Below are 18,986 nucleotides of genomic sequence, written 5' to 3'. Positions count from 1 at the left end.
CATAGGGCTGCTATGAACATGGGTATATAAGTATCTCTTTGAAACACTGCTTTCATTTCTTTTTGGTACATATGTAGAAGTGGAATTGTTGGATCATATGGTAATTCTATCTTTATTTTTTTGAGGAACCACTATACTTTTTTCCATAGCAACTGCACCATTATACTTTCCTACCAACAGTGCACGAGTGTTCTTATTTCTCCACATCTGTGTCAACACTTGTTATTTTTCTATTTTTTTTTTTTTTACAGTAGCCATTCTAATGAGTGTGAGGTGGTATCTCACTTTGGTTTTAATTTGCCATCCTTGCTTTTTGTCCATGTTTTTTTTGTTATGCCTACTCCCTTTTATTTTTAACCTTTTTCTGTCATTTCTTTAGATGAAAGGAACATATCTTTGGTTTATTTTTTGGGCTGAGAGCTTTTTTCATTTAGGAATCTAAACCCATTCATATTTATTATTACAATTGCTATCTTTGTCCTTTTTTTTCCCCAGTACCTTGCAGATTTCTCTTCATCTCATTTTTTTTTTTTTTTTTCTGTATAAACATCATCTTTTCTGTGATTCGGAAGGCAAGCAGTGTTTTTATTCCAGTAGTCATTACTTTAAAGCTTTTCCAAAACATTCTTAAGCAGAATGCTTGTAAATAAAGGAATAACTAAAATATACTTATCAAAATTAGTAACAGGAAAATAATTCTTGACTCTGTTGGGAATTATGAGGATGTGTTATTTCCATTTGTTTCCTTTCTGCCCTTTTTTTTTTTTTTTACTGTAATTGGGCAGAGTATAGCGTCAAGGTTTTTTTTTTTTTATCTGTTGTAGCTCTTCTTTAGAATTGATGAACTCTTTCAAAAGAGTAAGCAATTTCTGTGACCCATTTTATAGCTCATTTAACCCATTTTGTGGACTTTCATCAGCTGTGGCTGGTGGGAGTTACAGGAGGTTTCCAGCCCTGATTTCTTTCTCGTGCAAATAGCAGCTCCCTGACGCAGGTTAGGGGTCTGGTGTCTGCCTTCCAAGGGCACGGATATGGCTGTAGCATTTGGTTTTTCAGAGAAGCCTTAGCAGCCCTGATCTTTTTTTCTTTGAGGTTAATCTGATTATTTTCCTAGATACACTGGATTCCCTTCTTTATCTTTAGTTTGGAAACTATTCTAGTATCTATGATCTGTTAGTCATCTTTCCATGTTTATCTTTGTTCTTTCCTCTGTTCTGGTAAACAGCCTTGGGCTAGTCTTCTATTTTAATGTTGTGATTTTTTTCTTAGCCCAATCCACAATATACTGTCTTATTTTTCCTTTTTTAAAAACAACAGCTTTATCGAGATATGATTCACATGATACAGTTCACCTATTTAAATTGTACAATTCATTCGTTTTTAGTATATTCACAGAGTTATGCAACCATCACCACAATCAATTTTAGAACATTTTTGTTGTTCCAAAAAGCAACCCTGTACCCATACCCCCATTTCCTTCCAGTCCTTCCCCCCAGTCCTAGGCTACCACTAATCTGTTTTCTGTCTCTGTAGATTGGCCTATTCTGGACATTTCATTCCTCCTGTGGTAGAATGTATCAGTATTTTGTTCCTGTATATTGCTGAATAGTATCCCATTGTATGGATATACCACATGTTATTTATCCATTCACCAGTCGATGGGCATTTGGATAGTTTCCATTTTTTGGCTTTAGGAATGATGTTGCTCTGAACGTACAAGTTTTTGTGTGGACATGTTTTCATTTCTCTTGGGTAGATAGCCAGGAGTGGAATTGCTAGGTCATATGTTAACTCTATGTTTTTTTGTTTGTTTTATTTTTTTATTTTGGCTGTGCTGTGTGACCTGTGGGATCTTAGCTCCCTGACCAGGGATTGAACCCAGGCCCTTGGCAGTGAAAGCACAGAGTCCCAACCACTGGGATGCCAGGGAGTCCCCCATGTTAACTCCGTTTAAGCTTGTTAGAAACTGCCAGGCTGTTTTCCAAAGTGGCCGCACCATTTTACATTCCCACCAGCAGTGTATGAGGGTTCTGATTTCTCTGCATCCTCCTTATCACTTGTCATTATCTGCCTTTTTTGTTATAGCTGCCCACACTAGAACACAGTTCAGCCAAGTTCTCTGCTCCTTTACGATAAAGATTGCCTTTTCTCTCTCTCTCTCTTTTTTTTTTGGCCGCGCCACACAGCTTGCGTGATCTTAGTTCCCTGACCAAGGATTGAACCTGGGGCCACGGCAGTGAAAGCACGGAGTCCTAACCACTGGACCTCCAGAGGAATCCCTAAACATTCATATTTCTAGCAACGTTCTGTTCATGATAATATACGTATTCTCTAACGCAATAGAGGCTTTCTCTACTGTCCTTCACTTCCTTCTGAGCCATCACCCTAATCACTTTTTTTTTGGCCACACTGTGGCTTGTGGGATCTTAGTTCCCCAACCAGGGATTGAACCCGGGCCCTCAGCAGTGAAAGCATGGGGTCCTAACCACTGGACTGCCAGGGAATCCCCCTAATCTTTTTTTTTTTAATTTATTTATTTATTTTTGGCTGCGTTGGGTCTTCATTGCTGCGCACAGGCTTTTCTCTAGTTGTGACAAGCGGGGGCTACTCCTCATTGCGGTGTGTGGCCTTCTCATTGCGGTGGCTTCTCTTGTGGCAGAGCATGGGCTCTAGGCACTCATGGGCTTCAGTAGCTGTGGCACACGGGCTTAGTTGCTTTGCGGCATGTGGGATCTTCCCGGACCAGGGCTTGAACCCGTGTCCCCTGCATTGGCAGGCGGATTCTTAACCACTGTGCCACCAGGGAAGTCCCTCCAATATCTTAAGGTAGAAGATTAGATTAGTGATATCAGATCTTTCTTTTTTGATATAGGCATTTATAGGTTTAAATTTTCCTCATCATCTTTCCTTTTTAATAGACAACTTTGCCCCCAAGGCTTTGTCTAGGAAAAAAACCCCGAGGACAAAGGTAGAAACCAGCAGCTTTTTATTTTTTATTTGATTTTATTTTTTATTTTTCAGAATAATTTGTTTATTGTGTGTGTTATGAATTGTAGTGTCACAGTTTGTTCTCCCGACCCCCACTTTATAGTTTCTCACATATTTTTTTTTTGAATTTTATTTTATTTATTTTTTTATACAGCAGGTCCTTATTAGTCATCAATTTTTTTTTTTTTTTTTTTTTTTTAAGTCATCAATTTTATACACATCAGTGTATACATGTCAATCCCAATCGCCCAATTCATCACCCCACCACCACCACCCCACCACCGCTTTCCCCCCTTGGTGTCCATACGTTTGTTCTCTACATCTGTCTCTCAATTTCTGCCCTGCAAACCGGTTCATCTGTACCATTTTCTAGGTTCCACATATATGCGTTAATATATGATATTTGTTTTTCTCTTTCTGACTTACTTCACTCTGTATGACAGTCTCTAGATCCATCCACGTCTCTACAAATGACCCAATTTCGTTCCTTTTTATGGCTGAGTAATATTCCATTGTATATATGTACCACATCTTCTTTATCCATTCATCTGTCGATGGGCATTTCGGTTGCTTCCATGACCTGGCTATTGTAAATAGTCCAGCAGCTTTTTATTACGGGCATTTTATTGCTTCCTCTCTGGGCACCTCCTGTGTGCTGGTTCTTGGCTTGAGCCTTAGAAGGACTGACACCGGTCAGTCCACACATTTTCCTGGGCTCTTTTGTTTTGTTTTAAAATGGCATTTGTATACGATACTCTATGCTGTGCGTGTGTGTGTATCCTGAATGACACAAGGGAAATCTTACTTTATAGCCTGTGCAATAATCCATACTCTGCTGTAGTATTTCCATAGCACAGAAGACAAAAAGACACATTAGAAAAGACACATAGTTAACATTTCTGTGTTTATTTTTATGGCATAAACTGGATGGATGGACGATGGGTGGGTGGAAAAGACGTGTGATAGCTTTCTCCAAATGTGAGGCTGCCCCTGCTTAGTGTTCCCAGGGTGCCTGCTCTTCCCAGCTGGGAGAGGCCCTGTGGCCCAGGAAATGCCCTACCCCTGACACAGGGCTGATCCCTGGGCCTGGTGTGGGCGGTGTGATGAATGTGGTGTCTCCCTAGGGCGTCTGTGAGGAGATGACCTACGAGGAAATTCAGGATCATTATCCACTGGAATTTGCCCTGCGAGACCAGGACAAGTACCGGTACCGGTACCCCAAGGGGGAGGTAGGTGGGATATGGGGGCTTAGTCCCAGCCACCTGCTGCCTGCCTGGGAGGACCGCCTGTGACTGAGGGCCCCGAGGGGCTCTGTAGAGGCTCCGTGGGCAGCAGGAGGGGCCTGGCCTCAGAGGTAGGCAGCCTGGGTGTGTGTGTCACCTCCACCACTTCTCAGGCGTGGCCCAGGCTGCAGGCCCCTCCTTGGGTGGTGAGTGAGCAGTGCTGCCCAGGAATCCCAGCCCTGAGGCCTCCTGGAGCCCTGTTTCCCATCACTCCCCATCTTTACTTTCCCCATCCCTGGAAGTGTCATAGGGTGACCCCATCCTCCCTGCAGCTGCAGACACCACCCCTAGCCCTGAATCCAGACCTAGGGATTCATTTTCCCCTGGTGAGTCGTGGCTACCATAAGTCACCTGCACTGTCACCTCCCCTCAGACTGGCTCTCGCCTCAGCCCAGGCCCCGGGTAGAAACAGTGTCACCTTTGACTCATGTATCTCCCACTTCTAGGACGTGACCTGGGGCAGTGGCCAAATAAAAATACCTCCCACAGACACACAGGTTTGCGTACACACATACATGTACACATGCAGAAACCCCCCGCCCAAATGCCAGGCTCACAGGTGCCTATGCTGTGCTGTCCTCGGGAATAGGACAGCTTCGGGTAGCATTAATATTTCCCCACATCATACTGTGAGGGAGAGCCCAGATTTAGAACCAAACCAGATAACAGTAAAAAGAAACAAAGCAGCTGGCTGCTCAAAGTTGAGAATACAGGGGGGAAATTGGTAGGGAAGTTAGTTGCTGAAAGAAGCAATCTAGGATTTCCCCAGAAATACCAGGGGCTGGCACAAGTTGGTATTACTCCCAATCAAATCATGGGGCAAACTCAGCTCCAAGCTTGAGGCCTTTTCTTTTTCTGAAGGATGGCTCACTGTGTGCAAACAGGGGTGAACCCCCAGGGCTGGGTCTCCCAGTGAAAAGCTCTAGACCTGCCAGTCACCGGGGTTGGTCCAAGGGCTCCCTCACGGCACCCAGGGGAGGTACAGGGCAGGCAGACTGTGAGGGTCCTTCCTGGGAGCTCAGGCATTCTGACAGGTTGCACTCTGGCAAGTTTGGGAGGGTTTTGCTTCCCCTCCCCACAAGCCTTGTTCTGTGTACTCCACGTGCGCTGGGTAGGAAGGGAGCCGTGTCTTCTCCACCTGTCATCAGTTGCCAGCATGTGAATTCCAGCAGCTGAGGGTTCAGCAAAGGGCCCCAGGATGGGCACGGAGGTGGCCCCTTGGACGCAGCCTAAGCCCCAGCCCTGCCCTCTCGGTCCTACTGGGACCTGGCCCTGGGATAGGGGAGGTGATCCCTTTGTCAGACTGCCAGAATGGTGAGGAGTTCAGGAGAAGGTAGCCCACTACCCAGAACGTCTCCATCCCTACCCCTGGAGCTGGGTTGAGGGACGCTTCCTACTTGCCCTTGCAGTCCTATGAGGACCTGGTCCAGCGACTCGAGCCTGTCATCATGGAGCTGGAGCGGCAAGAGAACGTGCTGGTCATCTGCCACCAGGCTGTGATGCGCTGCCTCCTGGCCTACTTCCTTGACAAGGCGGCAGGTGCGGATGCTGCCCCTGGGGAGGTGGGATGTGTGTGTGTGAGAGATTGAAGGGGACTGTCACCTGGGCATCCCTGGTGCCAGCCCTCTCCGTCTGTGTCCACAGAACAGCTGCCCTACCTCAAGTGTCCGCTGCACACGGTCCTGAAGCTGACCCCTGTGGCTTATGGTAAAGAAGCTTCCCGCATGCTGACCTGGTTGCCAGACTGGCTCTCTGCAGGGTTCCGTGATTTTCTGCAAACCCCTCCCTTGAAAATTCATTAGATGCTCATTCCTCCTCCTTCCACCCCACCACCTTTCCCAATTTGCTTTTTAATTTTTTTTGTTTTAATTCCTGCGGCCACAGGAAGCCTCCCCAATGATCCTTCCTTAACCATTACCCACCCACATGAAGGGCTTTTCTACTGGTTTCTCCAAAATCCCCCAGAAAGCCCCACGGCCCCCAGGACCCGGACCTGAAAATATGCGCCTCTGCCTTGGGCTCTGCCGGCAGAGGCCTCACGCAACTTCCTAACCTCCTGGGTCCTGGCTCCTCCCCTTCAACACTGGACGAGGCACTGTCACGTGGTTGTGCCCTCGGGACAATCACTGTAAAGCTCAGTGGCAGCTGAAGTCATCCCAGTGCGTGTTAATCGCCTCGTCCCCCTTTGCACTGAGCGCCTGGCACCGTGGTGATCCCGCCTCGTGTGTGAGACGGGGCTGGGTGTGGGTCTGCTCAGCGTAGTGGCCCCTCACTGAGCTAGGCTTGTTGCTTCTCAGACCGCCCTCAGCCCCCGAGGTGGGCCGCTCATCCTCACCGTGGCTGCGCCTGGTGCCCGGGCTCCTCGGCGAGCCTGCGCCGGCCAGTGGCCCAGAGGCTCGGGCCTGACACGCTGCCTAGTGCTTCCTCACGGGGCCTCCGCGGCTGCCTAAGGTGGGAGGACTGGAGTGAGGCTGAGGCCTCCTCCCAAGAGAAGCTTCTACCCCTGTGGCTCAGCTGCCTTTCAGGAGGGGGAATGGATTTGCATCTTCCCTTTGGCAGGTTGTAAAGTGGAGTCCATATTCCTGAATGTGGCGGCCGTGAACACGCACCGGGACAGGCCTCAGGTAGCAGCCGGGTCACTGCTGGGGTGGTGGGCATGTTCCTGGGGGTCCAGACACAGCAACCCAGGGCCAGGCCCAGCTGGGGCATCTACTGAGTGAGCTTGAGTTCTCTGTCAGGGTGACGCTGTGGCCAGAACAGAGGCTAGAGGCCTACAGGGGTCAGGCGCTTCCATGTCCCACCAGCCCAGGCCTCATGAGCACCTGTCCAACTTGAGCACCTTTAAAAAGTAAAAGTGAAAAATGTCCTGCTTTGTTGCGGAAAGGGCCATGCAGAGGCTGAGGGTGTCTCGGTGCTGCGTAGAGACCTTCCTGCGGAAGGACACGTCTCTGTTCTGTGTTCCCCCAGCGTTAAAGATAGAAGCTCCTTGAAATGTTGCCCAGAAGCACTTCGTGCCCGTGTGGGATCCTTCTGCCATGTTGGTTTCCTCTCCCACTGAGGCCAAGAGCAGGACCGCCCCCTCTGGGCCCCATTCCCAGAGTCTGTTGCACCAGGAAGGCTCCTGGGGCCTTAGTCATGCCTGCTGCCACCCACAATGGGACGTGCTGGGCCTTGGGTCCCTGCCCAGGGTGCAGGCCTTGGGCCCCGCAGGCTGAGGCGTGTGGACGTGTCCTCCTACTTCCTAAGGCTGCTTCCTCTCACCAGAACCAGTCATTGTGTAAACCTCTTCCCTGTTTGCTCTGAGAGTCCGATGCAGGCCCAGTCTGGCACACACAGGTCTCAGGGGAAGATGTCCCAACAGGCCCCTCATGCTGAGGAAAGCCCAGAAGGCGTTGGGCCCCCAGCACTGACAGGGTGATGGTGAAAGAGCCCCCTGGACCCAGCAAGCATCAGGGGCTGGTGCCCCGGTCCACTTGCAGGAGTCAACATGGCCATGGGGTAGTTGGCAGGCACCCTGCCTGTCTCTGGGTAGGCGCTTCTGAGAGGCAAACTTCTGTTGGCCACAGGTTCTGGGATGGTTCCTTTTAAGGTGGGCAGGATCTCCAGGTCCTGGCCCATCCTTGGGGACAGGTTGTGGTGAGAAAGGGGCCCTTGGGAAGCCTGCCCCCGGTGAGAATTGCACCTGCCCCTACAATTCCAGTGGCCAGCCCTGTGAACTCAGGAGTGTGGCCAAAGGGGCCATGTTTCCCTCCCTGCAGATCTGGGCTGTGGCCCAGGTCATTGGTGACCTGCTCCGTTGGGCCACCAAGATCAGGGATCACATAGGATCACGTAGTCTTACAGAGTTGAGGGAAGTCTCTGACCCCCATCCCTTAGGCCTGAGATGCCCTGAACTCAGCCGGCTGTGGACAGAACTGGGCTCTGCAGCTGAGGCAGGGGAGGGGGGCTGTTCAGGAGATGCAGGGGGCCCTGTGCCCCAGCTCTCAGGGGACAGACCAGGCTGTAGAACAGGAGATGTCCGCAGGCTGCTGGGGCCATATCTGACACCTGTCCACCGACACACCGACATAGCCTGGAGGAGGGCACCCTCAGGAGCTGGTCCCCTTCCCAGCCAGCTGTTTCTCCCCACCTGACCCAGACCTGCGGCAGGAGGCGGGGATGGCCTCACTCTGGGTAATGCCTGACCTGCCTGCAAGGAGCAAGCAGGAACTGGAGGTGTCCTTCATCCCCCACCTTTATTCTGGTGTTTGTCACCCACCACGTGTCAAGAGGCTCTTGACCCCGGCTCTTAGGAAAGGTCGGGGTCTAAGTCCTGTGGCCGGGGCTCCTCGGGGTGAGAATGTGAGTCCAGCGGCCATAGCGATGAGCAAAGCAGATAGTGGTGACTGTCTGTCCTTGGCAGAGGGTCAGTGTTCTGTGTGTTTAATTTTGTGCAGAATGTAGACATCTCTCGGCCTCCGGAGGAAGCCCTTGTCACGGTCCCTGCTCACCAGTGACCGTGTGTCGTCCACTGCAACCCGCGGGCAGGTGTTGATCTCTGTGGACGAGGTCATTCCAGGCCCTCTGCTCTGTGTGACAGTCACCACACAGGAACACCCTCAAAGCCATGCATGGCTGGTGGCACCCAGAATCCCTGCCCCAGCCCACCTGTTTCCTTGTTGACAGCGACAGGGTTGTATGCGGTGCCCAACCTGCTGCTAAAAAACCACTTGGCCTGACTGCGTCTGCACCGGGCTGGTGAGAGGTTTCCCAGCCCCTGATCCTTCTGTTCTCTCTCACCGGCCGGGTGGGCTTTGTGAAGTGTGAAACCCAAAAATGTGAAACGGAAAGCACTTGCTGTGATGTTTCCACCCACTGAGGCCGAGCTGCCTGGGTAGACCTGGGGACCCCTGCCAGGGCTCTGCTGCCCTCTCTTTGGCCACTTCCTGAGCCAGAGGTAAGGTGTTCATGAGCTGCTGCTGCCTCAGTAAGCGGGAAAGAGCCCTCCCCATCCTGCCTCGCCAGGAACTGAAGAGCTTCCGCCAAGGCAGCCACCTCCACTGGCCAGACCCTTGGGTCCGTGCGTCTGCATTTGTGGACGCTCAGGAAAGCAGTGTGTTCACTTCAGCACATGGGAATGCACAGAAACATGCAGGCATCGGGGTGTTTGCAATTACCCGTTCCCAATTATGCCTACACTGGAATACTCGTGGGAGCTGGTAGCCAAGGCCACCCCTCTCCAACTGCTCTCATGGTGCAACACGTAAAGAAAGATGTGAAGACGGGACAGTTGTATGAGTCGCCCTTCCCAGTGCTCGAGGGAGAGGCTGCCCTCTCATCTTCCTCTCCCAGCCATGCCACTGGGCTACCTTGCCCACTGCTGCCTGTGTCCACACAAGAGTGTACACTGGTGGCAGGGACCTGCATTTGCTGTGAAGGATTCGGAAAAGCTTTCATGGTCCTGCAAAGCCCGTCCTGGCGTTTGTTGACCTCTACCCGCGGGACTAAGCACAGGAAAGCCCAGAGCTGGAGGCAGCCCCCGGCCAGGGCAGGATTTTCCCAGCTTCTGATTCTTGTACACAGGAGCCTGATGAAAATGACCTCGGGAAGCCTGCCACCTGTCACGCCCCTGAGTTCTTTTGGGCCCAGGGAGTTGGGCTGGGCCGCGGGTTCCGGCTCCCATTTTGTAGCTGGGAGAACAGGCTGGCCAGCAAGTTGTGAGGCTGGGTGAGGAAGTGTGTGGATTTGTAGTTGGATGCGCTGCTGTCCACAGGTGGTGGTCCTTGGTGAAGTCAGGCCCCAGGATCCTGTGTCCCTGGCCCAGGCTGATGGTCTCTCGGCCTCGAGTGCCACAGCAGCTATGGACAGACATGGGTGGAGAGATGTCCAGGACAGAGCCGTGGCAGGGCCCTCCTTCTGGACTTATCTCCTGTCAGAACCCCAGGCCCCTTAGACCCAGGGCCAGAGGACCACACCACTGCCTTTGGGATGTGGGGACTGCAGCCTTTGCTTCCATGTCCGCCAGAGTATTGGTGACTTTTGGTCATGCTCAGTTGTTGGCCATAGCAGGTCCCTTTGGTCAGCGGCATGTACATCTAGATGTCACCACCTCTCCAAGACCTCAGGCTGGCTGAGGTGAGACCAGCGAGGCCCTTTCTCTCTGTCCAGAGGGCAGCCAGGAGCTACTGGAGACGTGTCACAAGGACTGGGATGGGGCAGAGGGAAGTCTGGGATCCCAGCAGGGCTCACCCTGGGCCGGCTCTGCATGGGCAGCCGTCCACCTGGCTGGCTGCCCGGTTGTAGCCAGGACGGTTGATGTGCTCCTGTTGCAGACATGTTTCCTGCTCGCCCTGGAATGGATGTTGTTGAATCTCAGCCACACATCACACTGTGTCCAACATTCTTTGCAATAAATACTTCTTAAAAAAAGAACAATCTAAGGTTGTGTCGTGTGGCCAGCTCGCCACTGGTGAAGTTCTTTCCAGCGGCTCTGCAAACCCCTGTGCTGTGCTCCCTCCCAACAGGTCTGTATGGGATCCTTGGTCCACCTCCCACCCCCATGACTACCCATCCCTGGAGCGGAAACCGTCTTGCCCTGGAGTGAGCCCTGGGCAGGGCCCGGGTTTTCTCTGGGCTGACCTAGGTTGCTGGGCCCTCACCACTGAGACAGAAACAGACGTAGGGTCCCTGGAAATGTGGGTCCCAAATACTGGCATCCCTGGAGAGGGGAACCAGAGGCTGGGTCGAGGATGGAGGGCCTGCACAAGGCTGTGGGTGGAGCGTGCTGGCTGATTCTCTGGTGTTCTTTGTCACTTCTGGCGTGGGGAAGATGATGACAAGGGGCACCCTTTCCTATGCCTCAGAATTTTTTTTTTCCTTTTGCATTTAAAAAAAAATTTTATTGAAGTATAGTTGTTGTTTTTTTTAATAAATTTATTTATTTATTTTTAATTTTGGCTGCGTTGGGTCTTTGTTGCTACGTGCAGGCTTTCTCTAGTTGTGGCGAGCGGGGGCTACTCTTCCTTGCGGTGCGTGGGCTTCTCATTGCCGTGGCTTCTCTTGGTGCGGAGCACAGGCTCTAGGCACGCGGGCTTCAGTAGTTGTGGCATGTGGGCTCAGTAGTTGTGGCTTGCGGGCTCTAGAGCACAGGCTCAGTAGTTGTGGTGCACGGGCTTAGTTGCTCTGTGGCATGTGGGATCTTTCCGGACCAGGGCTCGAACCCATGTCCTATTGGAGTATAGTTGATTTACAATGTTGGGTTAGTTTCAGGTGTACAGCATAGTGATTCAGTTATACGTATACATGTATTCATTCTTTTTCAGATTCTTTTCCCATATAGGTGATCACAGAATATTGAGTAGAGTTCCCTGTGCTATACAGTAGGTCCTTGTCATCTATTTTATATATAGTAGTATGTATATGTAAATCCCAAGCTTCTAATTTATCCCTCCTCCTCCCCATGCCTCAGAATCTTGTTGGACTTTCTACACCTTCTGCCCTGGGGCTGGGGTGTTGCAGGGGTCTTCCTCCGTGGACATAACAATGCTGGGCATTTGCCTTTCCTAGTGTGTCAGGGCAGAGGGCGGCTGTGTCACAGTGGATGACAGGAACCCCTGGGCTTCATCCCCAGGCTCAGAGGGATATCAGCTATGACTGTCTTCCAGGTAGGTGAGGTTGGGGGACCGCTGAATGGTCCCCACCCTGTCTCCGGGCACAGAGTTCCTGGAGTGGATACCTGACCTCCGTAGAGGCTTCCTTGCACTTTCTGAAGGTTTTGAAGATTTTAACAGCAAAGCAACAACAGAAGGAATGAAATATAACACTATCAGAATTTTTCTTCAGGTTCACTGTTCTACCACAACCTAGAAAGAGCGATTATATATGGTTAGGTTGAAGAATTTTGTAGCATTTTGGGTTGCTGGGAAACAGTGGCCATCAGGTAGGATCAGAGGATATTTGGATAGAATGAAATATTGTTACAAAAACATAGGTTTCAGCAACATTTGAATTATATTTATACTATGATTGTATATTATATATTAATAAAATATAATTATCACCTGTAAAGGCGAGTTGCCATGTTTGGTTTAGACCAATCATTATTCATCCCCTGGGACTGGACACATTGTTGTTTAAACAAAAACTGTTCTATTAAAAGTGGAAAATGGGGTAGACCAGAAGTGGTATCTGCCAAACTCTGGCTAATGGCTACAGGTCTCTTTAGGAAGGGTTGTGGGGAAAGTACCAGCATGAAGCTGGGCTGTCTTCACAGGGCCCACCTTAAAGGGCACCCACCCCACTTCCTTCAAGGGCCCCTGGGTTTGTGAACTGATCTTATCTGGAAAATTGGTGAGAGATCCTATCCTCTGCAGTCAGGTCTCTGGTGGTCAGCCCTCTAGTTCTTTTGTCATACACATCCAGTAGGGCTCTACTGACCTCCCTACCAGTTTTTGTCCTAGGGGCCTGGTGATCCTGCCAAAGATCCTGGTATCTGCATTGAAATCAAGGAGGCATTTCAACTATAGTGTCTCCAACCAGAATCTCTGACCCATGGACAGCCGTGACTATGGTACTTATGAGTCAAATTGTGTCCCCCAAATTAATACAGTGAAGACCTAACCCCCGATACCTCATAATGTGACCTTATGTGGAAATAGGGTGGTTGCAGGTGTCATAAATTAAGATGAAGTCATACTGGAGTAGGGTGCGCCCCTAATCCAAAATTCCCCAGCAACTTCAGAGACAGCATGGATCCTGCTGACATCCTGGCTTCAAACTTCCAGCCTCCAGAACTATGAGACAGTAAGTTTCTGTTGTTTGAGCCACTCAGGGTGTGGTACTTTGTTACAGCAGCCCTGGCAAATGGAAACTTCTCAGCGATGAACTTCCTAGGGCCTTGGTGAAGGGAGTATCTTCTGGGTCGTCTCCAGGGACTCAGGGAAAAGGTGAGTTGTCCCTGATAAATTCAGTCCAACACTTACTTTGAATGAATGAGTGAATCTTCCTGAGGCCTTGGGTTCTTTCCTCTACGTTACACCAGGGAGCATTTGGCATCTCAATTGCATTTAGTGAGACCCTGTTTTCATTTCAACCAACCAAATAGACAGGCAGAACAACCCGCAGTAGCTTAAGACTGCACATTGAATCCAAAGTTCCTGGCAAGCTCACCTGCATTGATAAAGTCCACCCTATCTAAGCTGATGTTCTTATCTCCATGGTCTAGGGCCTCGGTCTTTCCCTGCCCCCCCCCACCCCCCACCCCTGCATAGTGTGTATATTTTAGCTAATGTAAAATACCAAAGTCTTAAATTCTTTTGATACATAAGCCATCCCCTCTGGGTCTGACTTTGTAATAAGGTCTCCAGACATGCTGGTATCCATCTCTAGTTTAAGGAGTTGGGGAGGAGGGGCATGAGAAGAGTTGACTCCCCTTGCAAAGTAACTCCCTCATGAGGTCTCAGGGGAGGACACCTTGCTTCAGTGGGCAAGGGAGGTGGAGAAGGGCTGGAGGTTGGTTGCAGTCTGATTCCTCTTATTCTTTCATATGCATCTTCATTTCACTTAATTCATTAACTTAATGCATTAAGCGCCTACCATGTGCTAAGCAGTAGGAATATAGCAGTAAGCACAGGGGCAAACTCCCTCCCTCACAGAGCTGACATTCTAGTGGTGGAAGACACAGTAAAGAGGTAAGTAGTGTATTAGAGGGTGCTGGGACAGAGCCGAGGGCATGGTTCAGGGTTGTATGAAGTCCTCACTGAGGAGGCGACCAATGTCCTGGATGTAGTAAATACATTTTCCGCTTACAGGGGTTTTATCAGTAACCCCATCGTAAGTCGTGGAAGATCTGTACCACACCACCGGTGATGGCTGTACTAGCTCTGTCTCCTCAGCCTGCTGGGGTTGCCAAAGGCTTTCCTTTCATCCTGGCTGGATTTCCACGGCCTTTAGCTCCAGCCAGGCAAACGTCTACTCCGGATGCACCCCCATTTCCCTGGTCACCTGCTGACAACTTTGTCAGTTGGAGGAAACTGACTCTGCCCAACATAATCAGAAATGGAATTTATGAAAATGAACTTGTGTGGCTCCCAGAACCACCAAGGGTACAGGAGGACAAGACGAAGAGGCCATGCCCAGGGCACAGTTCTGCTTTGGCAGACACTGCATGCTGCTACCTGGCTGCCGTGACCCCCACCACTGCAGAGGCTCTGGTCACCAGCCCACTAGGCACACTCCAGGGAAGGTACGTCTGACTCGAGGGAAGGTACATCTGATTCCAAGGAGGGTACATCTGGTTGGCTGGGCCTCGGGCAAAGGAAGCTGGGAAGTGGATGTCTGGCATTTCTGCCTTCTGAAATGGAGGAAGGGAGCCCAGGTGCTGGTGAAGAGGAATGGCAGGAGAGCTGTGTTCTACTTAGCTCTCACACTCCTGGCCCTGTGGGTCAGTCCTAGGCTGATGCCACCCACACCCGGCCACCCACACCGTGGGACACTGGGCTTTCTGAGCATCATTGGGTATTGCTTTGGCCCCATGCAGAGTTCCCACATACAGCTTGACTGCCACATAAAAGTCCCAGCAGAAAATAGTCTTTTTAAAAAATATTTATTTATTTATTTGGTTGCACTGGGTCTTAGTTGTGGCAGGTGGGCTCCTTAGTTGCGGCTTGCTGGCTCCTTAGTTGCGGCATGCATGTGGGATCTAGTTCCCTGACCAAGGATCGAACCTGGGACCCCTGCACTGGGAGTGCAGAGTCTTATCCACTGAGCCACCAGGGAAGTCCCAGAAAATAGTCATTATTAACACTGTGCGTATTTGAGGAGAGTCCAATAAAAGGGCCGTTTACGGAGCTGTGGGTGAATTCGGTTGGCAGCACCTGGGGCTAGCATTGGGAGCACTTTCCTTCCCTAGGCCTTGTGGACTGAAGAAAAATGCACAACCTAAAAGTTGTGTGGGACCTTACTGAGGACTAAAGCCCAGAAGACAGCCTCTCAGAAAGCTCTGAGGAATTGCTCTGAAGAGATAAGGGAGGAGCCAGGATCTACAGGAGTTTTTTTGTGGGAAGAACAAAAACAAAAATATGTAGTTGAACATCAAGATTACTAATCACAAAGAACAGACATCTCAAGTTAATGTTTTTCTATGTATGGGAACATGCAAGGACCTGGGTTCATTGAAATTATTCCTTTGATATGCATCTTAACTATCTAGGGTCAGTATCCAAAGCACAGAACGCTTCCTGTTTTTCTCCATCCTGAATTCCTCTCAGGTGCACCATCCGTGGGTTGCTGCAGTGGCTAATGGCTTGATTCTTGTAGAACTGGGATAGTGGGCAACATTCTTTGGTTACAGGAAAGTCAGGCAACATTCCCTGTCCACAACCCACAGGGTCAAGGCCCAGGAGGGGAAGGGTTAGTGGAACCTGGTGGGAGCCAACACCCGACCTCCACTCCTGTTCAGTTTCTACTGTAATCTGTCTACCAGAGGGATCTCTTAAATCAGTCACTCCCTGGGGCTCTCAAGATAAAAATCTCAATTTCTCAGCATTATGGCCCTGAATGGAGGGACACACGAGCTGTGGCTGTGAGGGTGGAGCGGGTGGTGTTGGCGGTGGGGTGTGGTGTGTCTGAAGGCCCACAGGAGCTTTGGGGAAGGAGTAGGGAAGGAACAGCACCATTCATGCACTCTCCTCCCACCCTCTGATGGATCTCCTGCAACTTAACTGCCTTCTGTTGCCTAAGCCTGACGACTGACTACGAGAAGAGAGAAAGAGAAAGAGGGAACCCCAGGACAGGGTGGGATAGGGGGTGGATGTGGAGGGAAAAGTAGAAGACGGGCCTGGACAGGCATCTACTATGGGCATCAGCACTGAGGTTGATGTGGTTGGTAGGGAGGTAGATGCACAGACAGCTATAGTCCAGCATGATGCGTGCTAGGGCGGTGGGAGTGGTGTTGGGTAGAACCCACAGAGGGGACTGGGGAGGCTGAGGCAGCCCATCCCCCAGGGGGAGCGGTTTCCGGGCTGGTGCTCAGGGGAAAGTGGTCAATGGGCTAGAGGAGATCCTTTATTTCCTTTTCCAGTTGTTATCCAACACCTGCCGTGTGCATGGCCCTGTGTTGGATACAGAAAACATAGTCCCAGCCCCACTTAGCCCGCAAAGTAGCAGAAGACACCCACATAACCCAAGGTTTGGTGCTGGGCTGGGGGGTCACAAGGGCTGTGGGAACACTGAGGGGAGCCCTAACCCAGACTTGGCATCTTGAGAGGCTTCCTGGAGGAGGAGGTGTTTAAGTTGGGAGCCAGAGAAGGTGGTGGAATGCACGTGGTGGGTGCTGAGAGCAAGGAAGCACAAGGAGCCCCATTCAGTGCTGTGGGACTGAAATCAGGATTTTGTCTTAAGAGATACAGGGAACCATTGCAGGGTTTAGAGTGAGGGTGTGTGACTGACTTGTAGTTTAGGGAGATCCACACAGGAAGCATTGAGGGGAGCAGGTGAGTTCAGAGCTGGGTCAGTGGTGGGCAAAAGAATGTTCTGGAGGTGAAAGTGGCAGAGCGTGGAGAGAGTTGGGCAGCATGCCTGGGTGACCAGGCAGAGATGGGGACAGAGGTTTGGGGACAATGAGTTTCCCGTGGAAGCCGAGGAGGTCTTTGGAGATGGAGTTCTGGGAGTCCTCAGGGCAAGGATGGTGGTGGATGGGCACAGGAGGCCAAAAGGGCTGGGAGGGCAGGGCAGGGTCCACTGTGCCTTGGGATGCTGGTGGGTGGTGAGCATATGAGCAGTGGGGAGGGCCAGAGGAGAGGTGTGGGTGGGAGGTAAGGAAGGTGACAAACAGATGGTCCAGGACATCAGCAGGCAGTGTGAGGGAGAAATACAGAGGGAGAGGGTGAGGACATAGGGGAGGGCCTGAGGTGCCACCAGCCTGGGACAGGACGACAAGAGGCACAGAGGGCTGTGCCCTGAGATAAAGTGTGAGCCTTTCAGGTAGGCCAGATGGGGAAGGGGCAGAATTTAAGGTAGGGTCTGCCTCAAGCAGGAGGGGAGGGCACCTACTGGAATGAAAGGGGGTGGGGCGGGGCCTGATAAGAAAGGTTGTCTGAGGGGGCGGAGCCAAGCACAAAGGTCCCCAGCTGCCGGCCCCTCACCTGTGGCCTGGCATTGTTTTGCTGAGCTAGTCCAGCTGGTCTGGGTCCTTACATGGACATGGGACTCCTCAGTCTTGTTGAGACCCCGAAGTTTGGCACAGGGAGCTTGGTTTCTGTCCGGGAGAAGCAGATTTCCTCGGGCAACCTGTGGAAGTGACAGTTTCCAGCTTCATAGGCCTTGTTCACAGGGACCCCTGCCCGTTCCCGCTCCCCCTCACCCCCCCGGAACACACACATGGGCACATGCATGCTGGATGCGTGGCTGTGACTTCCAAGCCGCTGGGTGTTCCTGGCCTCACCCCCTCCTGCCCATGCACAGCTCTGGGTGGGTCCTGGAGCCGCCACTATGCTCAACCATGAAGGTTTAACACGGGTGTCTTTGAGGTGTGGGAAGATGAGGGGGCATGAGGGAACCCAATAGTGAAAAGGTCAGGGAGGACTAGGCCAGGAGAGAAGCCCCTAGATGGGGATGAGAGGCCAAAGGCAGGCGATGGGAGGTGAGAAAGGACAACTCTTAGCTGTAATGGCCTATATGGGAAAATAATCTAAAAAAAAGTGGATATATGTATAACTGAATCACTATGCTGTACACCTGAAACTAACACAACATTGTAAATCAACTCTACTCCAATACAAATTTATTTATTTATTTATTTATTTATTTATTTATTTATTTATTTATTTTGGCCACGTGGCATGCGGCATCCTAGTTCCCTGACCAGGGATTGAACCCGTACCCCCTGTGGTGGAAGCATGGAGTCTTAACCATTGGACAGCCAGGGAAGTCCCCCAGTAAAAATTAGAAAAAAAAAAAGGACAACTCTTAGGAGTTTGACTGGGGGCAGGGACTGAGTTATGAAGAGAAACCAAGTCTGTGGGAGGCGCAAGGCGGGGCACCCATGGTGTGAAACAGGCCTCAGAAGGTGGCTGGCGAGGTGGACATGGAGGGGAGTGTGTGGTGGCCACTGTGCGTGGGGAAGGGGGACCTGGGCGGTGCTCAGCTTCAGACTGTGGAGCTGAGGGGGCAGAGGCAGCCGGTTGGGATGAGGCTGGGCTGTGTCAGGGAGGGCCCCTCATCCTGCCTGGGGGCAGTCACCCCTCTGCCCCCACAGTGTGCCCAGCACAGCATGCTGAGTCTTGAGTCCCTCTGACCAGTGGTGAGGGGGACCATGGAGGAACCAGGCCCAGAGGAGGACCCTAGCCTCCTAGGTCTGGGGAACTGCACTGAGGGCATCCCGAGTTGTCTCCTCGGGCCTCACGCCTTGTTACGTGAAGCCCCCGCGCTCAGGTGAGAAACGTGGTGGCACGCCGGATGTACACACTGGCTCAGGGGCCTGGTTAGTGTGATACTTCATGTTTTCTGCCTTGAGTGTAATGAGTTTAACTGTGGCAGGTGCAGAGTGGGCAGCAGGTCAGAAACCCTGGGCAAAAAAAGAATGCTTGCCATAGACTGGATGTTTGTGTCCCCTCAGATTCACATGTTTAACTGCTGACTCCCAAGGTGATGGTATTTGGAGGTGGTGCCTTTGGGAAGTGACTAGACCATGAGGGTGGAGCCCTCATGAATGGGATTGGTGCACTCATAAAAGAGGCC

At 51.2% G+C, this 18,986-nt stretch overlaps 1 protein-coding gene across 3 annotated transcripts in view; it reads left to right on the top strand.

Moving 5' to 3' along the window:
• The window catches only part of PFKFB4 (6-phosphofructo-2-kinase/fructose-2,6-biphosphatase 4), a 44,656-nt gene extending 31,497 nt beyond the window's left edge, over positions 1–13,159 (top strand). For 2 of the 3 annotated variants that reach the window (XM_059939556.1, XM_059939558.1), the window contains 5 exons: positions 4,113–4,217; positions 5,681–5,810; positions 5,916–5,978; positions 6,831–6,895; positions 8,708–11,201. In XM_059939556.1, the coding sequence (XP_059795539.1) occupies positions 4,113–4,217; positions 5,681–5,810; positions 5,916–5,978; positions 6,831–6,895; positions 8,708–8,767 (423 nt within the window). In that variant the 3' untranslated portion in view covers positions 8,768–11,201. Of the gene's footprint in view, positions 1–4,112; positions 4,218–5,680; positions 5,811–5,915; positions 5,979–6,830; positions 6,896–8,707; positions 11,202–13,100 lie in introns of those variants that run through there. The other variant, XM_059939557.1, reaches the window with a different exon arrangement.
• Positions 13,160–18,986: the final 5,827 nt, after the last annotated feature.

The sequence above is a fragment of the Balaenoptera ricei genome, chromosome 11 (assembly GCF_028023285.1).
Source record: "Balaenoptera ricei isolate mBalRic1 chromosome 11, mBalRic1.hap2, whole genome shotgun sequence".
NCBI lineage: Eukaryota > Metazoa > Chordata > Mammalia > Artiodactyla > Balaenopteridae > Balaenoptera > Balaenoptera ricei.
The sequence above is the reverse complement of the archived record's forward strand: the minus strand, read 5'-3'. Positions and strand labels throughout refer to the sequence as shown.